Source organism: Syngnathus typhle, linkage group LG11, assembly GCF_033458585.1.
Source record: "Syngnathus typhle isolate RoL2023-S1 ecotype Sweden linkage group LG11, RoL_Styp_1.0, whole genome shotgun sequence".
In the NCBI taxonomy this organism is placed as follows: Eukaryota; Metazoa; Chordata; class Actinopteri; order Syngnathiformes; family Syngnathidae; genus Syngnathus; species Syngnathus typhle.
In genome coordinates, this window is record NC_083748.1 from 12,588,409 (window position 1) to 12,604,206 (window position 15,798).

General features: G+C 45.3%; 1 protein-coding gene and 1 long non-coding RNA gene across 4 annotated transcripts; one reads left to right on the forward strand and one right to left on the reverse strand.

Moving 5' to 3' along the window:
* Positions 1-135: 135 nt before the first annotated feature.
* Positions 136-15,798, forward strand: LOC133161730 (copine-1-like). 3 transcript variants are annotated; one of them, XM_061290298.1, is made up of 16 exons: positions 136-274; positions 11,012-11,140; positions 11,414-11,593; positions 11,691-11,765; positions 11,825-11,896; positions 12,025-12,108; positions 12,219-12,308; positions 12,391-12,489; positions 12,554-12,640; positions 12,787-12,846; positions 12,935-13,068; positions 13,182-13,236; positions 13,664-13,718; positions 14,119-14,252; positions 14,317-14,553; positions 14,631-15,798. In XM_061290298.1, exons 2-16 carry the CDS (start codon positions 11,012-11,014, stop codon positions 14,739-14,741), a joined length of 1,602 nt encoding a protein of 533 aa, XP_061146282.1. In that variant the 5' UTR covers positions 136-274; the 3' UTR covers positions 14,742-15,798. The 3 variants fall into 3 exon arrangements, with proteins under 3 accessions (XP_061146282.1, XP_061146279.1, XP_061146280.1); XM_061290296.1 differs by lacking the exon at positions 136-274 and adding an exon at positions 10,242-10,402; XM_061290295.1 differs by lacking the exons at positions 11,012-11,140; positions 11,414-11,593; positions 11,691-11,765; ... (10 more) ...; positions 14,317-14,553; positions 14,631-15,798 and adding an exon at positions 3,102-8,415.
* LOC133161733 (uncharacterized) lies at positions 8,138-9,729 on the reverse strand. The gene is made up of 2 exons (XR_009716117.1): positions 9,381-9,729; positions 8,138-8,563 (listed from the first exon to the last, which is right to left on the reverse strand). It is a non-coding gene; the product is annotated as an uncharacterized LOC133161733 (long non-coding RNA).

Consider the following 15,798-nt stretch of genomic DNA (forward strand, 5'->3'; position numbering starts at 1 on the left):
AGTTGAAACTGTCTTTATAGAGTTCTAAGCATTCATTCCAAACACACATTGTAATTCACTTACCGTTTTCGCACGGTAGATGGCGACAATGCGCCTACTTTAGCTTCTCGCGGTGTAAGATATCGCGTTGTTTCCGCCGACATTTCGTGTGCAGACACTGCGGTATCAGCCTGCGAGCTTTTTCCCTAAGCCATTTTATTTTGCAGACTGAAGTGAGAAACCAAGACGCCGGTGCATGAATCAAACCTGAGTGTGTTAGTTGACAGATTCCTCGGTAAGAATTCCTAGAAGAAAAAAATGCCTCAAGTGCTAAAAGATTTAGGACACAAGACGCTGAAAAATTGCGACTCTGGTCCGCTACCATACACACACACACACGTACACACACAAAAGAGGTTTGGCTAACAGCTAAGTAGCTAATTGGGCGTCGTATGCTTTTTTACGTTGATGCGATTCTATCAAAATCAGTCCTGACTAGTGTTATTATTAGTATTATAAAGTCCACCTACTGTCTTGTCGTCTAGAATGATGCTTAATTCAATAAAAAAACGTGTTTAATTCGTCGTTCGGGATGATACGGTACTTCAAGTAGCCGTGCTCAGATCGATACCTATCACGTCGTCATTGTTGTGTTATTGTTGTGTCAATTACCCGATGTTAGTGTGTAGTTAAAGTGATGGAAGGATGGAAGCCAAGTTTTTTTTCTTAGCTTCTAGGACAGCACAGGGCTGGTAACGTCAAATCTGCCAGCAAAAGGAGGCTGGTGATGGATTGAGCCTAATTTTTTTCCAAAACTTTAAAATTGAATAAATGCTCGAAAAACCTCCCATGATGGGTTGTTGCTTTAGTGGGTCTAATGTGTATTGAATGAGTTGGATCCAAACAAATACCCACATTGTGTATGTTTACACACCAAAATGGAGACATTTGCTGCGTTTTGAGGCTGAGGTCATTCTGTTTTATTGCTGGCTGTGCTCCCAATGATCTGCTGTGTCTTATCAATGCGCTTTTCCTGGCCATTTAAAAGGATCATGTGTGTCTACTATCTGCTGGGTTCTGTGCAATTTATTATGGAAGCTTTTCTCTTCACTACACCGGATGCTTACCTTCTTTGATTTTTTTTCAGTCTGAAAGTGCTTACTGGTTGATGTACTTTGGTCTGGTGCCCACTCAAAACATTTTGTGGTTTGCTTCTGAAGAGGTGTTGCAGATTTTTTTCTTTAATCGAAGTCACATTACCGTCAAGCGGTCGGTCCCGCCGACTTTAGGGGGACCTAATGGTTTATGATTCCAGTGCGGACTGTTATCGTATGGACAGCTTGGCGCTTCTTGCTATTGACTTTTCCACTGGTGGTACCCGGTCCAGTAAAAGTACCTGGGGTGGGGTTTAACCGATACCAAAGGGGGACTAGTTGTTTGTGTTGCTGCATTTAGAGTTGCACCATTCTTGTCTCCTTTTATGTGCCCTCACTGCTCTCGCCATGCTACCCGGATTGAAGGCCGCCGAGATGTGCTGTGGACTGCTTTTTTCTTTGGATTGTCCCGTGGTGCAACGTGGCTGTGGAGTTGTGGTCTGCCTTGACAGAATATTTGGAAATATTTGCATATCTCCCCACAGACATAAATTCAACTAATAATTTGTTCACTTCACTTGCTCAGTGGTATATACGTATGAAGTTTGCTTGTCATTTTGATTTGGATCAGTAAGAAGTCGAGAAACACAAGTCGAGTACCTGTTAAGAGTTCTGACCATGTGAACATATTTTTGTTAGTTTTTATTTGCGCAATAATTCTGATTCTGTACTGGCCCGGAGTTGTACGCTTCCGAGGACGGGACATGGACTTTGGGCTTTGGCTTAAAATGCATGGATTTAACCCATTTTAACTGCTAAGTCGAGGTACCACAGTTTTTTTTGGGCAATTCCAAACAATTTTGGCCTCTTCAAGGTACAGGCTCACAAGTGTGTCTTGATGGCATGATTTGTACGGGCATTCCTGGACTTTGGCTCTAAATTGAAGAAGCTTGAGTGTATCATTTTGTTGAATGTGGTTGGTAGCGCTCTTGAGCTGTGTTATGAGGATTTTGTCCGCAATGTCATAGCGCTGCTGTGTGCTTTGCTGTTGAGCTGCTGGTATTTTGCTGGCTGTTTGTTTGCTCATGCTAACGATGGAGCGCGATTTTGGTCAATGATGTGTCTGATGTGTTCTTTGTTTTCTGCCGTTTCTCTGGTAGTGCTCTGCTGTTGGGGTATTATGATCATGTGTGCTGTTGGAGAGTTTTTTTAAATATGGTGGCTTCCTGTTCTAGTTTACTGCCATGCATTTGTAGTTCTTCTAGTTTTTTTTTTTTAGGTTGTACGACTGTCAAGGCTTGGTTTTGGTGTTCAGCAGAACGCCCGCATCCTAGATAGCCCGAAACTATGAAGCCAGTTGAGGAGCATTGCGATTGTTCCCATCTCATTTTACAATTGGACTAAATGTTGTTGTTTTTTACAGTGCTTTACTGTTTTTGAGGAATTTCTCTCAAGTTCTCTTCGAGAAATGAGCTATTGTTTGATGTGGGTTTTTTTCTTCTCCATTCTCTACATCGTCACAGTTTCGCTTGGGATTTAGATTTAAGCGGGAAGCTTTGGGGAAATTAGGCTGAACCGGGTCACTTAAGCTTCTCCAAGAGAAGTGGAATCTTAAAGCTAACCTCTCACCAAGAATAATTATGAGGCACATTTTAGCACGTTAGCTCATGATGTTGGCACAATTTTGTCCTGCTACATTTATTGTATTATATTATTTCTGTATACCAATTCAAACAGTTATTGTCGGATATTAATTGTGTTCTGGAAGCTTGAGCTCATCACTCTCCAAGTAGTAGTCTAAATTCAAGTGTTAAAGATGGGCTTGGAGTTGAGCTTTGTTTCTTGTTCTTCTGCAAATGTTTCGCTCTTTCACCCCTCATTCTTCGCTACAGAACTGCTGGTTTCCAAATGTTTGGTTAGAGTGGCCCCCAAATTCTGCATTGTCATACCATGTTTGCCGGGCATCTGGAAACCACGGGTCTGGTCTACTTTGCTTCTTATCTGACGGCAGTGTTGCTCTCTCCCCAGGTTGTAGGCCTGTTGATTAGCTGTCAGTATGGCGGTAGTCATCAGACTGCAAGGTCTGCCCATAGTGGCCGGCACCATGGACATCAGGCACTTCTTCTCTGGCCTCACCATCCCTGATGGGGGCGTGCACATCGTGGGTGGCGAGCATGGCGAGGCCTTCATTGTCTTTGCCACCGACGAGGACGCTCGGCTGGGGATGATGCGCACAGGTGGGTCCATTAAGGGCTCCAAAGTGTCATTGTTGCTCAGCAGCAAGACGGAAATGCAGAACATGATTGAGTTGAGCAGGCGGAGGTTTGAGGGCGGCACGGGTGCGGGTGAAACCGCCACGCCCACGGCGCCTAATCGCCAATCTTCCGTGGCGGCCGTACCTGCGATCCAGTCGGCCGCAGCGGGGCGAAGCGGTAGCCATGGAAACCCCGCCTTCACTAACACTCCCGCTGTGGTGACTGCGACCTCTTCACAAGAGACCCCAATTCACAAAGCCGCGGCTAGCCTGGCGAGTATGATGCCCAACTTTCCTCATTCCTACAACACCGCCCCCGCTGTTACAACGGCCCTGACCTCGCTCAACGCGGGTCCCCTGCTCATCGCCCCCATGCCCAACATGCCATCCATGTCAGGGATGCCCACGTTAGCCGCAGTCCCTCCTCCCATGTCATCCCTACCCCCTGTCCCTACTGTCAGCCAACTTTCCCATGGACCACCTGTACCGCCAATGTCTCACCTGTCACACATGCCCTCTATGCCACCTTTCAACCCCACCATGCCCCCGCCCGGAGGACTTGCCGCAGGCCTCCCCCTCAGTGCCCCAAACCCAATGTTGTTCAACCCCATCTCCCCTCTTGCGTCTCTGGGACTCCAGGCTCACATGAAGGCCGCTGCAGTCACCGGAGTTACCGTGTCCGGTCCAGATGAGTTGTTTGTCCTCTTGCAGAACCTCGCATTCTCTTGCTCAGAGATGGAGATCAGGGAGTTTTTCCGGGGTCTGGGGGTGGACGGAGTGCGCTTTTTGAGAGACGGGCAGGGTCGTCCGACCGGCCGAGCCATGGTCAAATTCTTCGCGCCCCAAGATAGTTTTGAAGCTGTGAAGCGAGGCGGCGGCATGATGGGTCAAAGGTTCATTGAGGTCACCCCGGGCTCTGAGAGGCAGTGGGCAAACCTCAATCATAGCACAATGGGCCTGACTCCTCAGCATAGCGCCAAACCAAACATTCACCCGCAAGACCAGCACCAACACCGTAGTCAAGCCGTCGATGTTGGCCGTGATCAGCGAGGGAGGTCCAGATCGCCGCATCGACAAGAGTATTGCGTTTACCTAAAGGGCCTCCCTTACGAGGCTGACAAAAAACAGATCAAAGAGTTCTTCAAGAACCTGGCTGTGGTGGAGGACACTATGTACATTGCCTATGGCCCCAATGGGCAAGCCACAGGAGAAGGCTTTCTGGAGTTCAAAACGGAGCAGGACTACAAGGCTGCACTGGCTTCTCACATGCAATACATGGGACCGCGCTTCATCCAGGTACACCCAATCAGCTACAAGGGAATGCTGGAAAAGATTGACTCCATTCGTAAGCGTGAGGCAATGCAGAACGATGGCAAGAACCAGGATGGCCACAAAACACAGAGGAACTGTGCACATATCACCAACATCCCTTACAATATTTCCAAGAAGGACGTCCGTGCCTTCCTGGAAGGCATTGGGATTTACGAAGACACGCTTAAGGTCCTGACCGACGCCCACGGCAATGGTTTAGGGCAGGCGGTCTTCCAGCTACAGACCGAGGAAGACGCCCGCAAAACGGAAAGGCTTCACCGACAGAAGCTCAACGGCCGTGATGCGTTCGTTCATCTCGTAACCTTTGAGCAGATGAAGGAAATTGAGAGAAACCCCCCACCCCAAAACAAGAGGGGCCAAAGAAATCAACACCAGAACCCACAGCAGAGCCAGAAGCAGAGCCAAAACCAGCTCCTGCAGGCTCAGGCAGTTCAGCAGCAGCCCCACATGAATCCCTTTCCAGGGATTGGCGGCGAGGAGTTTAACTTCCTCAGAAATACGATGGGTAACCTTAACAGTTCTCCATTTGTGCCCCCGTTCTCTACTCCTGGAAACGGTGTGACGGGTCCCCCTCCCCTCCCTCCGTTGGCGGTAGGACTCGGCGAAGTCAATCTTGCCGTCACCCCGCCGCTAATTCCGGGTCTCCAGGGAACCCCCCTTCTGGAACCGCCAGGTTTTCGACCGGGCGGAGCAGGGGCGCCTATGTTTGGTCAGGATGGACTCAGAGGCTTGGTGCCCTTTGACAACAGCAACAGGAAACCAAGCGGAGGAGTGCAGAACAGAGGCGGCCCTGGGCCCATCAACAATAACCAGGGGCGTCAAGGGGGCCCGCCTCCCGGCGGACCCCCGGGTTTCAACCCAGGTGCGGAGGGTCTCCCGACTCCCCCCGGAGCACCAAACAACCCGAACAGTCAACGCTCCTCTGCTGCCTCTGCCGCCCCCCCAACCGTCGTCAAGCTGCAGAACATGCCGTTCACAGTCACCGCTGATGAGCTCATGGACTTCTTCTATGGCTATGAGGTGCTTCCGGGATCCGTCTGCTTGCAGTTCAACGACAAAGGCCTGCCCACCGGCGAGGCAATGGTGGCCTTCCAGAACCCAAAAGAGGCCGCCGCTGCCGTCATGGACCTGAACGACCGGCCCATTGGCGCACGGAAAGTCAAAATTAGCTTGGGTTGAGGAATCTGAGACCCTAACTGAAGCAGACTGACTGACTGACTGACTGAAATGTTCCCCTTTCAGGCTGAGCTGGTTCTAGTAGGGTACTGGTGGCGAGAATTTGCTGGCTTTTTGTTGACTGGTTGCCAGTGGCGACTCATGCATTTGCTACTTGGTATTGATGCCCACTGTAATTGTGATTTGACCACAAAAATGCAATTCAACAGCACACAGCTTACATCATCTGGAGCCGTTCAGAATCAACATTTGCATTCAAAATGACAAAAACATGTAACTAACTGAATAAAATACACCAAAGTCACCCAAGATGATAATGTAAGGAGACAGCTACTGATTTGTTTTGCTGGGCCAAGGTTTGTTCTGACCAGCCAAAAGTGCTGACATCAGTGAGGGGCCAGCACTCTGGCCTGATGAGGAGTTTCAAATGTAGTTTCATGAGCTAGCGATACTGTTTGAGAGAGCCCGGGGCAGATTGTTCTGGCGGCACATAGAGGCTAATATCCGGTTAAACAAAAAGTCAAACCCGTATCGAAAACGAGAGAAATGCTCCAATGGACAGTTTGGGAAAAGGCCTGCCAATAGAAGATGCTGCAAGCCTGGGCCCATTTTCATGATTGTTTTAGCTCCAAGTGCTTTAACGGTTCAAATTCGCAAAATACCCGAGAACTAGGACTAATTTTTGCCACTAATTCTAAACCAGCTCATACCATCTCAGTGCGAAAGGGGTCTTACTGTAAGTAAATGCTATCACAGCCCTCAACACAACTTTTTTTTTGAAAGCATAACACAAACCCCTGAAGATTTGTATGTTCCATTTTCGAGCCCATTTTGAAGGCACTCACTTGATGATTACGACGATGACGTGTTTTGCCTGGGCTGAATCATGTTCTGTCGCTATGATAACACCCATGTTGCTACCTCAATGTGTCCATCATGTCGCCCCCGCTGAGGTTTCACGTTTGCGGTTGCTACGCTAATGCCGCTACATCCTGTGTTGCTATGCTAATATCTCTACATGTCGTTGTTGTGGTAAAACGAGTCACAGATTGTTCCCTTGCTGTCATCATTGAGTACAATGATCTCCTCTGTTGTGCTTTGCTTTTTCCACATGACAGGTCTGCTTTTTTTTTTGTTTGTTTCTGTGCTCCTGCGTCGCGATGATGATGATAATGATGGAAAGCAGCTAATGCTTTGTCACTGCAGTTAGCTGCAAAAGGGTGGATATTTTTGCCAATTCTCCAGTAGATTACCATGAAGACAATTTGAAATATTCCCCAATTGTACCTGTCCTTTGGAATTCATGGGAATTGAAGGTAATAAATGTGTCATATTGAGAATTTTGGATAATAGGGGCTATCATTTGGATACCTCTTTGGTTTCAACTGAGCAAAATTTGGACAGACGAGTGCTGTTTGGTAGGGCCGACCGTAACCTGCTTCACGACAAGCAACACTTTGTCAGGTAGCGAGCAATTCTTTGAGAAACGTTAAACTGCCACTCCCCGGTGAGGTTAACTGTCTATGAAACAAAATGGGACATTGTTTAAAGCAACCACTTCACTGACTCACAATATCCAGCGCAGAAAGGACGAAAAAAAAGTACTCGCGAGCATCTATTCTTTATCCTTTGCAAAGAATGGTTGTTTCTGCGGCTTAACGAGACCGGCTGTTACTGCGGCTTAATGAGAAGCCGGAACTATATCGATGTATCTGTTTTTATACTGTACAAACATGGCTGGCCTCACCAGAAATTGAGAAAGATGATTTACGATCCATACAATGATTTGAATTTGTATCTCCAGGCACCAGTTCATAAAACCCTTGTCGGGTTGCCCGTAAGTCAAGCTTGAAACTTCTTGTACGCCAACATCCATCGGATCAGATTGATTGGGCGATATTAGCTCTTTTAAAATGGTCTAAAATGAAGTTTTAAACCCACTATGATCTTGCAGCACCCCAGATTTTGGCAGATTTTGCTCTGCCAAGTGAAATTAAACAAAGTCTTGTAAAACGGTCCAATGTTTTGCCTGTAATTCATCTCTCTAGTGGTGTAAGTCTTAAGGCACCAAACAATTATTTATTTGACATCTTTTTGTGTCAGCAAAAACAAATCTAAATTGGTCATGCCCTACGAAGTTTTTTCTTTTCCCCATCTTTTGGTTTGTCCCCTTCAATTCTCATGGAAAGTTTCCAACTTTGCCATTTGCTTGAATTTTGCGATCCCAACTGTCATCTGTGCTTCTTTTCTGGTGTACCGGCACGTCGATGAACATAGCGCCATGCTGTGAAATGGGACACACCTTTCTTTCTCTTTTCATGCCAGACATGTTCGATCGATTGATGACATGTATATTTTTTTTTGTCAAGGATGATGTTGCTGTGTTTGGAGACCCAAACATACATGATGATGACCTACACAAAGTAGATGTGAGGACTGTTGCGTGGGCAGATTTTTAGTTTGGTAGCATTTTTGTTGTACGTGTTTGGACTTGAGATATTTTTTACATGTTACCATGATTTCACACAACGTGCTTGATACATACTTGTGTTTTTTGGATAATAAAAAGGATGTACAGGAGGACGCTGTCCATGCCCTGCTGACTTGCTGCTCTTTCGTCTCCTCCTCATTGTTTTGCCATTATTCGCTGATTTCTGCCGCTGTCTTGATGTCTTTTTGGAATAACTTGTTGAAGCTGACAACAACCCAAAGGAGTCTTGGGGCTGCACTGAAATGACAAGGGGGGGGGGGGGGGGGACATTAGAAAGGAACAAAAATGGTGAATTGCCAACAGCGCAGTAGGCCTAAGTAGTCAACGTTTAATATCGTTGCAATGCAGCAGGGAATATTCAAAATAAAACGTATTGCACTCCAAGAATGAAATACAGCTAATAGTGGTTGTTTAGCCTACCATTGGTGGAACTTGTCACACTTTCAGAATCTCTCAACTCTTGTCATCTAAAAAAAGATAATTTCAATTTTTCCTGTAAAATAAGATTTCCCTCTTAGATTAATTGATAAATGGAATATATTTATATATACACATAATTTATTCTTATTACTTTTATATGCTCCCACGTTTTAGTTGGTAAACCATAATATTATTGTTGTGCAGGACTCCAAACTTCTAGTCAAGTTTGCTTCTAGAATCTCAGACAGTACATGTACATTTTTCATCTATTTGTACCAGTGTGACCAGTAAGTAAATCGGCAGATTTTATTTATTTGACTGTCGAATGTGTTTTGTTGCTGCCAAATTTTGGCTCCACTCTTTCTCCTGTTTATTAATAATAGGGTGAACTGAATGTTTCCTTAGTCGCAAAAAAAAAAAAATCTGGAGCCTTGTGAGATTACAACTTCAGTGTGCAACAAATTTAACAATTGCTTAAATCTCCGAATATTACATTTGAATTTATAGAATATTTCTCGAAATTGTATGACTGTTTTTAACCCTCTTTGGTGTGACCCCGTTCTTCCTGCATTGAAAGACGCACTTCAAGTGGTTTGTCAACAAGCTTGATAGAAAAAATCAGAAAAGTAGCTACCAGGCTGAGTGTCTGTAGGATGGCTTCACAAAATCTGGGCTCTTGCTGCTGCTGTCACTTTTGATGCACAACGTTCATATTTGTCTTGATGTCTGACTAGATAGATGCATAAAACAAAGACCTCAAGGTCTCATTTAGATGCATTGATGCTGTGGAGATTGCAATTTTAAATCAAGCGTTCCTGTGTCGTGTGTTGACCCTTTCAATATAGAATGTGTTTAAGAAAAATAAAAAAAGAAACAGTTGTTGTCGGGGCACAGAAGGAAGTGGATGCTTCTTGATATAGGTGCAGTGCAGTGAGCATTTCTTTTATTCGCTGAAAAAAATGAATTACTATATGCTTCTTAGATTTTTTGTGATATTAAAAACAAATAGGGGGGGGGGGGGGCTAAGCATACGGCGATTTGCGGAAGTTGGCCGTGCGCTCCATCCGCCTTAACTATATGCCCTTCAGTTTAATGGCTCGGAATATGTTTGGCACATTTGTGAGTGGAGCGGCACGTATTATTGTATGTTCCTGACTTTTTATCTGTTGTCATTTTAGCATTGAGTGAAAATACAGCGTCGCTGTTTACACATGATTCTGAGGAGGAAACGCTTCACAAGGTGTACAAAGGCAAGCGGGAAGTTAAATTACAATATGATGCTTACCACGTGGGACGGAGAATATCATTTGAATATTTAACGTACTACCACTCCCCCGGTTTAATAATTTAATTGGATAAGCATCATTGTCTGACTCCCAAGTATATGTCGGTGATGGTTGGTTGAGCTGTGCTATGTGTTTTATTTTGAATGGCTGAGTCCGGAAGTCGTCCTTTACGATGACGATGATCCTTTCTGTCCAATCAAGAGGACGCTTCGTTTAAGTTGTTGTCCAATCAAAATCAGCATTTGCTGGCTGGTTGAAGCTTCCTATGTGAATCTTGTCTGTCTGCCTGGCAGCTTATTCGTCATTTTGGATCAAAATTGTGGATTTTTCTGTATTAAATACGTCCAAACTGATGTTGAAGTTAAGTCAGGTAATTGTGTGTTTGTTCTGCATACAGACAATTTGATGGACAGCGCACCGGGTTCTCGATATGTGCTCTACGCCCTTGTTAATCATGGACTCGATCTAAAGAAATGAGGATCTTACTTTTCTCCGGTTTACGACGTAATTATCGTCGCATGTTAAAGTTAAATGTGTGTGAAAGTTCCCCTTTACGCCGCTTTTGTAACGGATTGAATGTATTAATTTTACTTTTAAAAACGTAGTAAATGCCACTTCCGTAATGGGGCGTGACCGTGTTCTACATGTGTAATAGCAGAATTTCGTAATTCTCGCCAATGTATTTATGTATTTCCTCCTTTTCCTGTTATGGTTTTTATAGAAGGTTTTGATGTGCTCTAATGGTACAGTTTTGATATGTCGACCCACTACTTTTTTATTGCAATGCCCAACACTCACACTTGTATATTTCAGCACTTCCTCTACTAATCTTCACAGTGCTTAAAAAAATGATTAATTGATAACAGCATATCATCTGGCGCATATGATTGTTTGGTCTCGACTGAATGACATTTTGTGTTGTATCAAAAAATCTAGAGCTGTAAAACCTAAAAGTGTCTTAAATTGTGTTTTGACACAGATGGCAGACTGTGTGTCTAAGGTGGAGCTGACTGTCTCCTGTTCGAACCTATTGGACAAAGATGTGGGCTCAAAGTCGGATCCTCTATGTGTGCTGCTGCAGAGCTCCGGAAAAGACAGCTGGACTGAGGTAAGTCAAATCAAAGGAGTCGTTGGCCTACCGGTCAAAAAATTGGAAACACCTTCACATTTAACCAAGGGGTCAGGAAATTTGAGCTAAGCTCTTGATAATGCACAGATCTTCAGATGTCATCTAATTCATAAATCAAAACTAAAAGCTGTTATCTGGCCAAAAACTACTTTCGAGAATATGAAATCTTAATTTATGAACTAAAGTGATATTTGTGCACAGGCTTGTCATCAGCGTCTTTGTCATCTCTCGACATTTCTTCTTTCCCGTTAGCTGGGCCGCACCGAGCGCATTGAGAACAGCTCCAGTCCATCCTTCAGTCAGCGCTTACGTCTGGACTACCACTTTGAGACCGTGCAGAACCTCAAACTGGGCGTCTACGACATTGACAACGCGTCCCGGGACCTCGGCGACGATGACTACCTGGGAGGTGTGGAGCTCACCCTGGGGCAGGTAAACACAAATCAGTTGAGATGTTGGAACCCTGACGCCGGTCCCTCCACATTTCCGCCATGTTGAGGAAGATCTGTGAGTCTTATGTTTGCTCCAGATCGTTTCTAGTAAAACTCTGACCAGACCATTGCAGCTGAAGAAAGGGAAGCCTGCTGGCAAAGGAAGCATTACGGTATGTAGGCCGTCTATACTGTAATATATCATCATTTAATCTAACATTTTAATGCTTAGATCACCGCAGAGGAGATAAAGGACAACCGATCTATTCAGTTGGAGATGGAGGCTAAAAATCTGGACAAGAAGGTAAACTGCCTAACTCGTTTTTATAACTGCATTTTTATCGCAAAACAATTGGACTGTCTCACAAAGGCAACCAAAGTCAAAATAAAAAGCACCCAGTACTCTCGATACTTGTCTTCACGTGTGCTCAGGACACCTTTGGCAAGTCGGACCCTTTCCTGGAGTTCTTCAAAAAAGGAGATGATGGAAAATGGCAGCTGGTCCATAGAACAGAGGTGCACGCATGCTCAGATGGATGAGGAGGAAGATGTTTTTGCCAAACGATGGTTGACAAATGACTGCATTGGTGTGTGTTTGTCTGTTCTGTCGTCATGTGCGTGTGTAGGTGGTGAAGAACAACCTGAATCCCAGCTGGAAGAAGTTCACCGTCCCTCTGCAGACATTCTGCAGCAGCGATCTGGAAAGGCCTCTCAAGGTTCCAGCCAATTGGAACGCGGCTGCTCGGCCAACTTCCCGCCCCGCCCCGCCGCCCTTGATGCGCCCTTTGTCGCCCTCAGGTGGATTGCTCTGATCACGACAGCGACGGCTCGCACGACCTCATTGGCTCTTTTACCACCAAAGTGTCGGAGCTGCAGAAGGCCGCCTCCGGTTCACTGGTGGGTTGGCAGATGTGGACGGCGGACCTCAAGATTATTCCTCGTGATTTGCATTTTGTTACAGGTGGCCTTTGATTGCATCCATCCAGACAAGCAGAAAAAAAAGAAGAGCTACAAAAACTCGGGTGTGGTCTCGGTGAAGAGCTGCAAGGTACCATTGACTGATTCACTCGCACTGTTCATCTCCGCTAGCATCTGGTTCTCTCCATGCTTCAGTTTAATTCCGTACTCAAAAGTACTCCAAGTGCACTTTGCTGAGCTACATTTTGACTGGACTTCCTGTTTGTGATGTCACAGTTAGCCACGCAGCACAGCTTCCTGGACTACGTGATGGGCGGCTGCCAGATCAACTTCACTGTGAGGGCGCTGGTTCCAACTCACTCACTCACTCACGCAGCGTGTTGTGATGTATCTACTCACTCGGGTTTTGTGCGTGCGTGCCTAGGTGGGCATCGACTTCACAGGCTCCAATGGGGACCCTCGCTCCCCCAATTCTCTCCACTACCTGAGTCCAGATGGGCTGAACCAGTACCTGTCTGCCCTGTGGTCGGTGGGGCAGGTCATCCAAGACTACGACACGTCAGTACCATTTTTGACTGGCAGACTGGTTTCGGAAGGATTCGGCGACATGGACACGTTGCTCGTAGTGTCTACCTTTTGGCTAATGGATTTTTTTGGTCTCTCTTTTTCAGTGATAAACTCTTCCCTGCGTTTGGTTTTGGAGCCAAACTTCCTCCTGACTACCAGGTGCTCACTAACTTCAAAGTGCAAGTCCTTTTTGTAAAAGGAAGAAATAATGGGTGCAGCAATTATTTGACAACCAGATTCATTTATCAAATGAATTTTGATAATTGGGTGGTTGTTTAGGATCATGCAAATCTACTGATTTCAGTCGTCGGAATTCTCGAGTTCTCCATGGAAGCGGGCTGATTTTGTTTGTATTTTTCAAACGAAGACATTTGCTAGCCTATTTTCTGACACGTCATGGCCGAAACGGATATCGGAAACAATTTTGGGGGTCTCTAAATCAATTGAACTAAAAAAAAAAATCGACAGAGTAATCAATTGAAGTATTTGTTAATAGTTTCACTTAAAGAAATGCCGCATGCGAGACTGAACAAACTTGAACGTGAATGATGCAAGTACATTTGTGTTGACTTTCTTGCTCCCGCAGGCCGCCCATCATGAGTTTGCCCTCAACTTTAACCCGAGCAACCCGAACTGCCAAGGTACCAACAACAATTTGCTTCATTTTGCACAAATGCCAACAAATGGCGGAGTCGTAAAAAAAATAAACACTCAAAAATATGACCTCAACAAAAATATTTTTCTCCCAAAATGAAAAGTTTCATCAAACTACTTATATCCACAAACATTAAAAGCCACATTTCTTTTCTCAACATGTGATTTGTCATTTCAAGAAATAGAGCATTTATTTTGCAATAGTAGACTTTTTTCTGCTTTTAAACTGACCATACTCTCAAAGAATACGACACTATTCTCATTTTTTTTGCTTTTCGATTCTTACCATTTGCCCCATTATGTGGCGCTTGCTGATGTCGTTTCAGAATCACGACTACTATTTTCTTTCTGATGTGATTGTGAAATGTGTGTGTTTCACTGGGGCAGGCATTCAGGGCATCGTGGAGGCCTACAGGATGGTTCTCCCTCAACTCCGACTCTCCGGGCCGACTAACTTCTCCCCGATCATCAATCACGTGGCCTCTATCGCCTCCGGCGCCGCCCAGAGCAACAGTGCATCTGTAAGGACAAAAAGGCCCGCGGCGCCGCCAAGCCCCGTGTACTGATGGCGTCTCCTGTCCGCAGCAATACTTTGTCCTCCTCATCCTCACCGACGGTGAGATCACCGACCTGGACCAGACCCGGGATGCCATCGTGCGCGCCTCGCGCCTACCGCTGTCCATCATCATCGTGGGCGTGGGACCGGCCGACTTTAAAGCCATGGAGCTGCTGGACGGAGACGACGGCGTGCTAAGGTCCACGGTGGGAGAGGCCGTCGCCAGAGACATCGTCCAGTTTGTCCCCTTCCTCAAGTTCAAAGACGTGAGTGCAGCCATGCCTTAACTGGTGAACCGTACTTTTTTTGAAGTGAAATTTGGTGATCCACTTTGTCTCGGCAGGCCCCCCAGGCAACTTTAGCCCAGTCGGTGCTGGCCGAAGTGCCCACCCAAGTGGTGTCCTATTTCAAAATGAGAGGCCTGCAGCCACTCAAGCCCCCCGTCAAAGCGTGAATGCCCAACGTGCCACATTCCGCCGCCTTCAAGCACTCCCGCCACAAGGGACCAATCGACTGCGCTTAAGTGATGGCCAATATACAAGGCCAGGAACAAGTTTGCTTTTTTACATTATTCTTTTGTTATGTTATAAAAGAAATACGCTGAGACCATATATAATCCTGAAATTCACAAATAACGGATGCGTCCCAATAACGCCCATGAAAGAAAGTGACTAAGTAGAGGATCGAGTCAAAAAAGGTTTCATCAAAATTCTCAGAAATGTCTTCTCAATCTCATAGCCTGATTAATTTTGAAAAAAAAAATCTGTCCTAAAAAGAAATTTGGGACCAAATGAGACCACATAAAAAAACTAAACACAATCTATTTGTTACCCTCAGCCTCTGGAATATTGTCACTTAATTTTAATTTTGCAATTTTCATTCTATTCAGTGTGGGCCTCATACACCTTCCTACGAATAGCTACTCTTGGACCACGGCCCGTTTCATACTTTTATACGCACTAGGGCGACATTATTTTTTTGCTTCAAATGCACAAGTAGTATTTCTAGTAATTTTTTCCCCCTCCTAACTATGCAGCTGACGTCAACACCACGCACATCTATGGCGTCATCTTTTGTTTTCATCGCAACACAGGAAGTCTAGGTGGCCATTAGGAGAAGTGCAGATATTTACAACGTAGCATCGCTGTGGCTTGTCTTGACTTGTATTAACTAGGAATCAATTATTTTGTACTTTGATTCATATTCTCACTCGATGCTGGCATTTTTGTTAGCTAAAACTTAATAGCTTTACAATTTGCATTGCCTTATTTCTAATGCCTTAAAATAGTAAGAATAGGGTTGGTAGCTTTTTGTAGTAACCACGCTGCCGTTGGCACCCATGTGACCGCGGAGCCAAAATGTTTCAGAAAGCGTTGTTTTATGACAATCAAGTGTTTTTGCCACAAACACATAAATGATGTAAAATGAGCAAGTGGAAGATCGAATGTAAGCCAAGTGCCTTTGTCAAAATGCTCCACAAACACGTCAACGCAACAGTGCCAAAAACAAAA

Bases quoted from the DNA above. Each gene is read 5' to 3' on its own strand.
- LOC133161730 (XM_061290295.1), top strand. From the start codon at position 3,130: ATGGCGGTAGTCATCAGACTGCAAGGTCTGCCCATAGTGGCCGGCACC.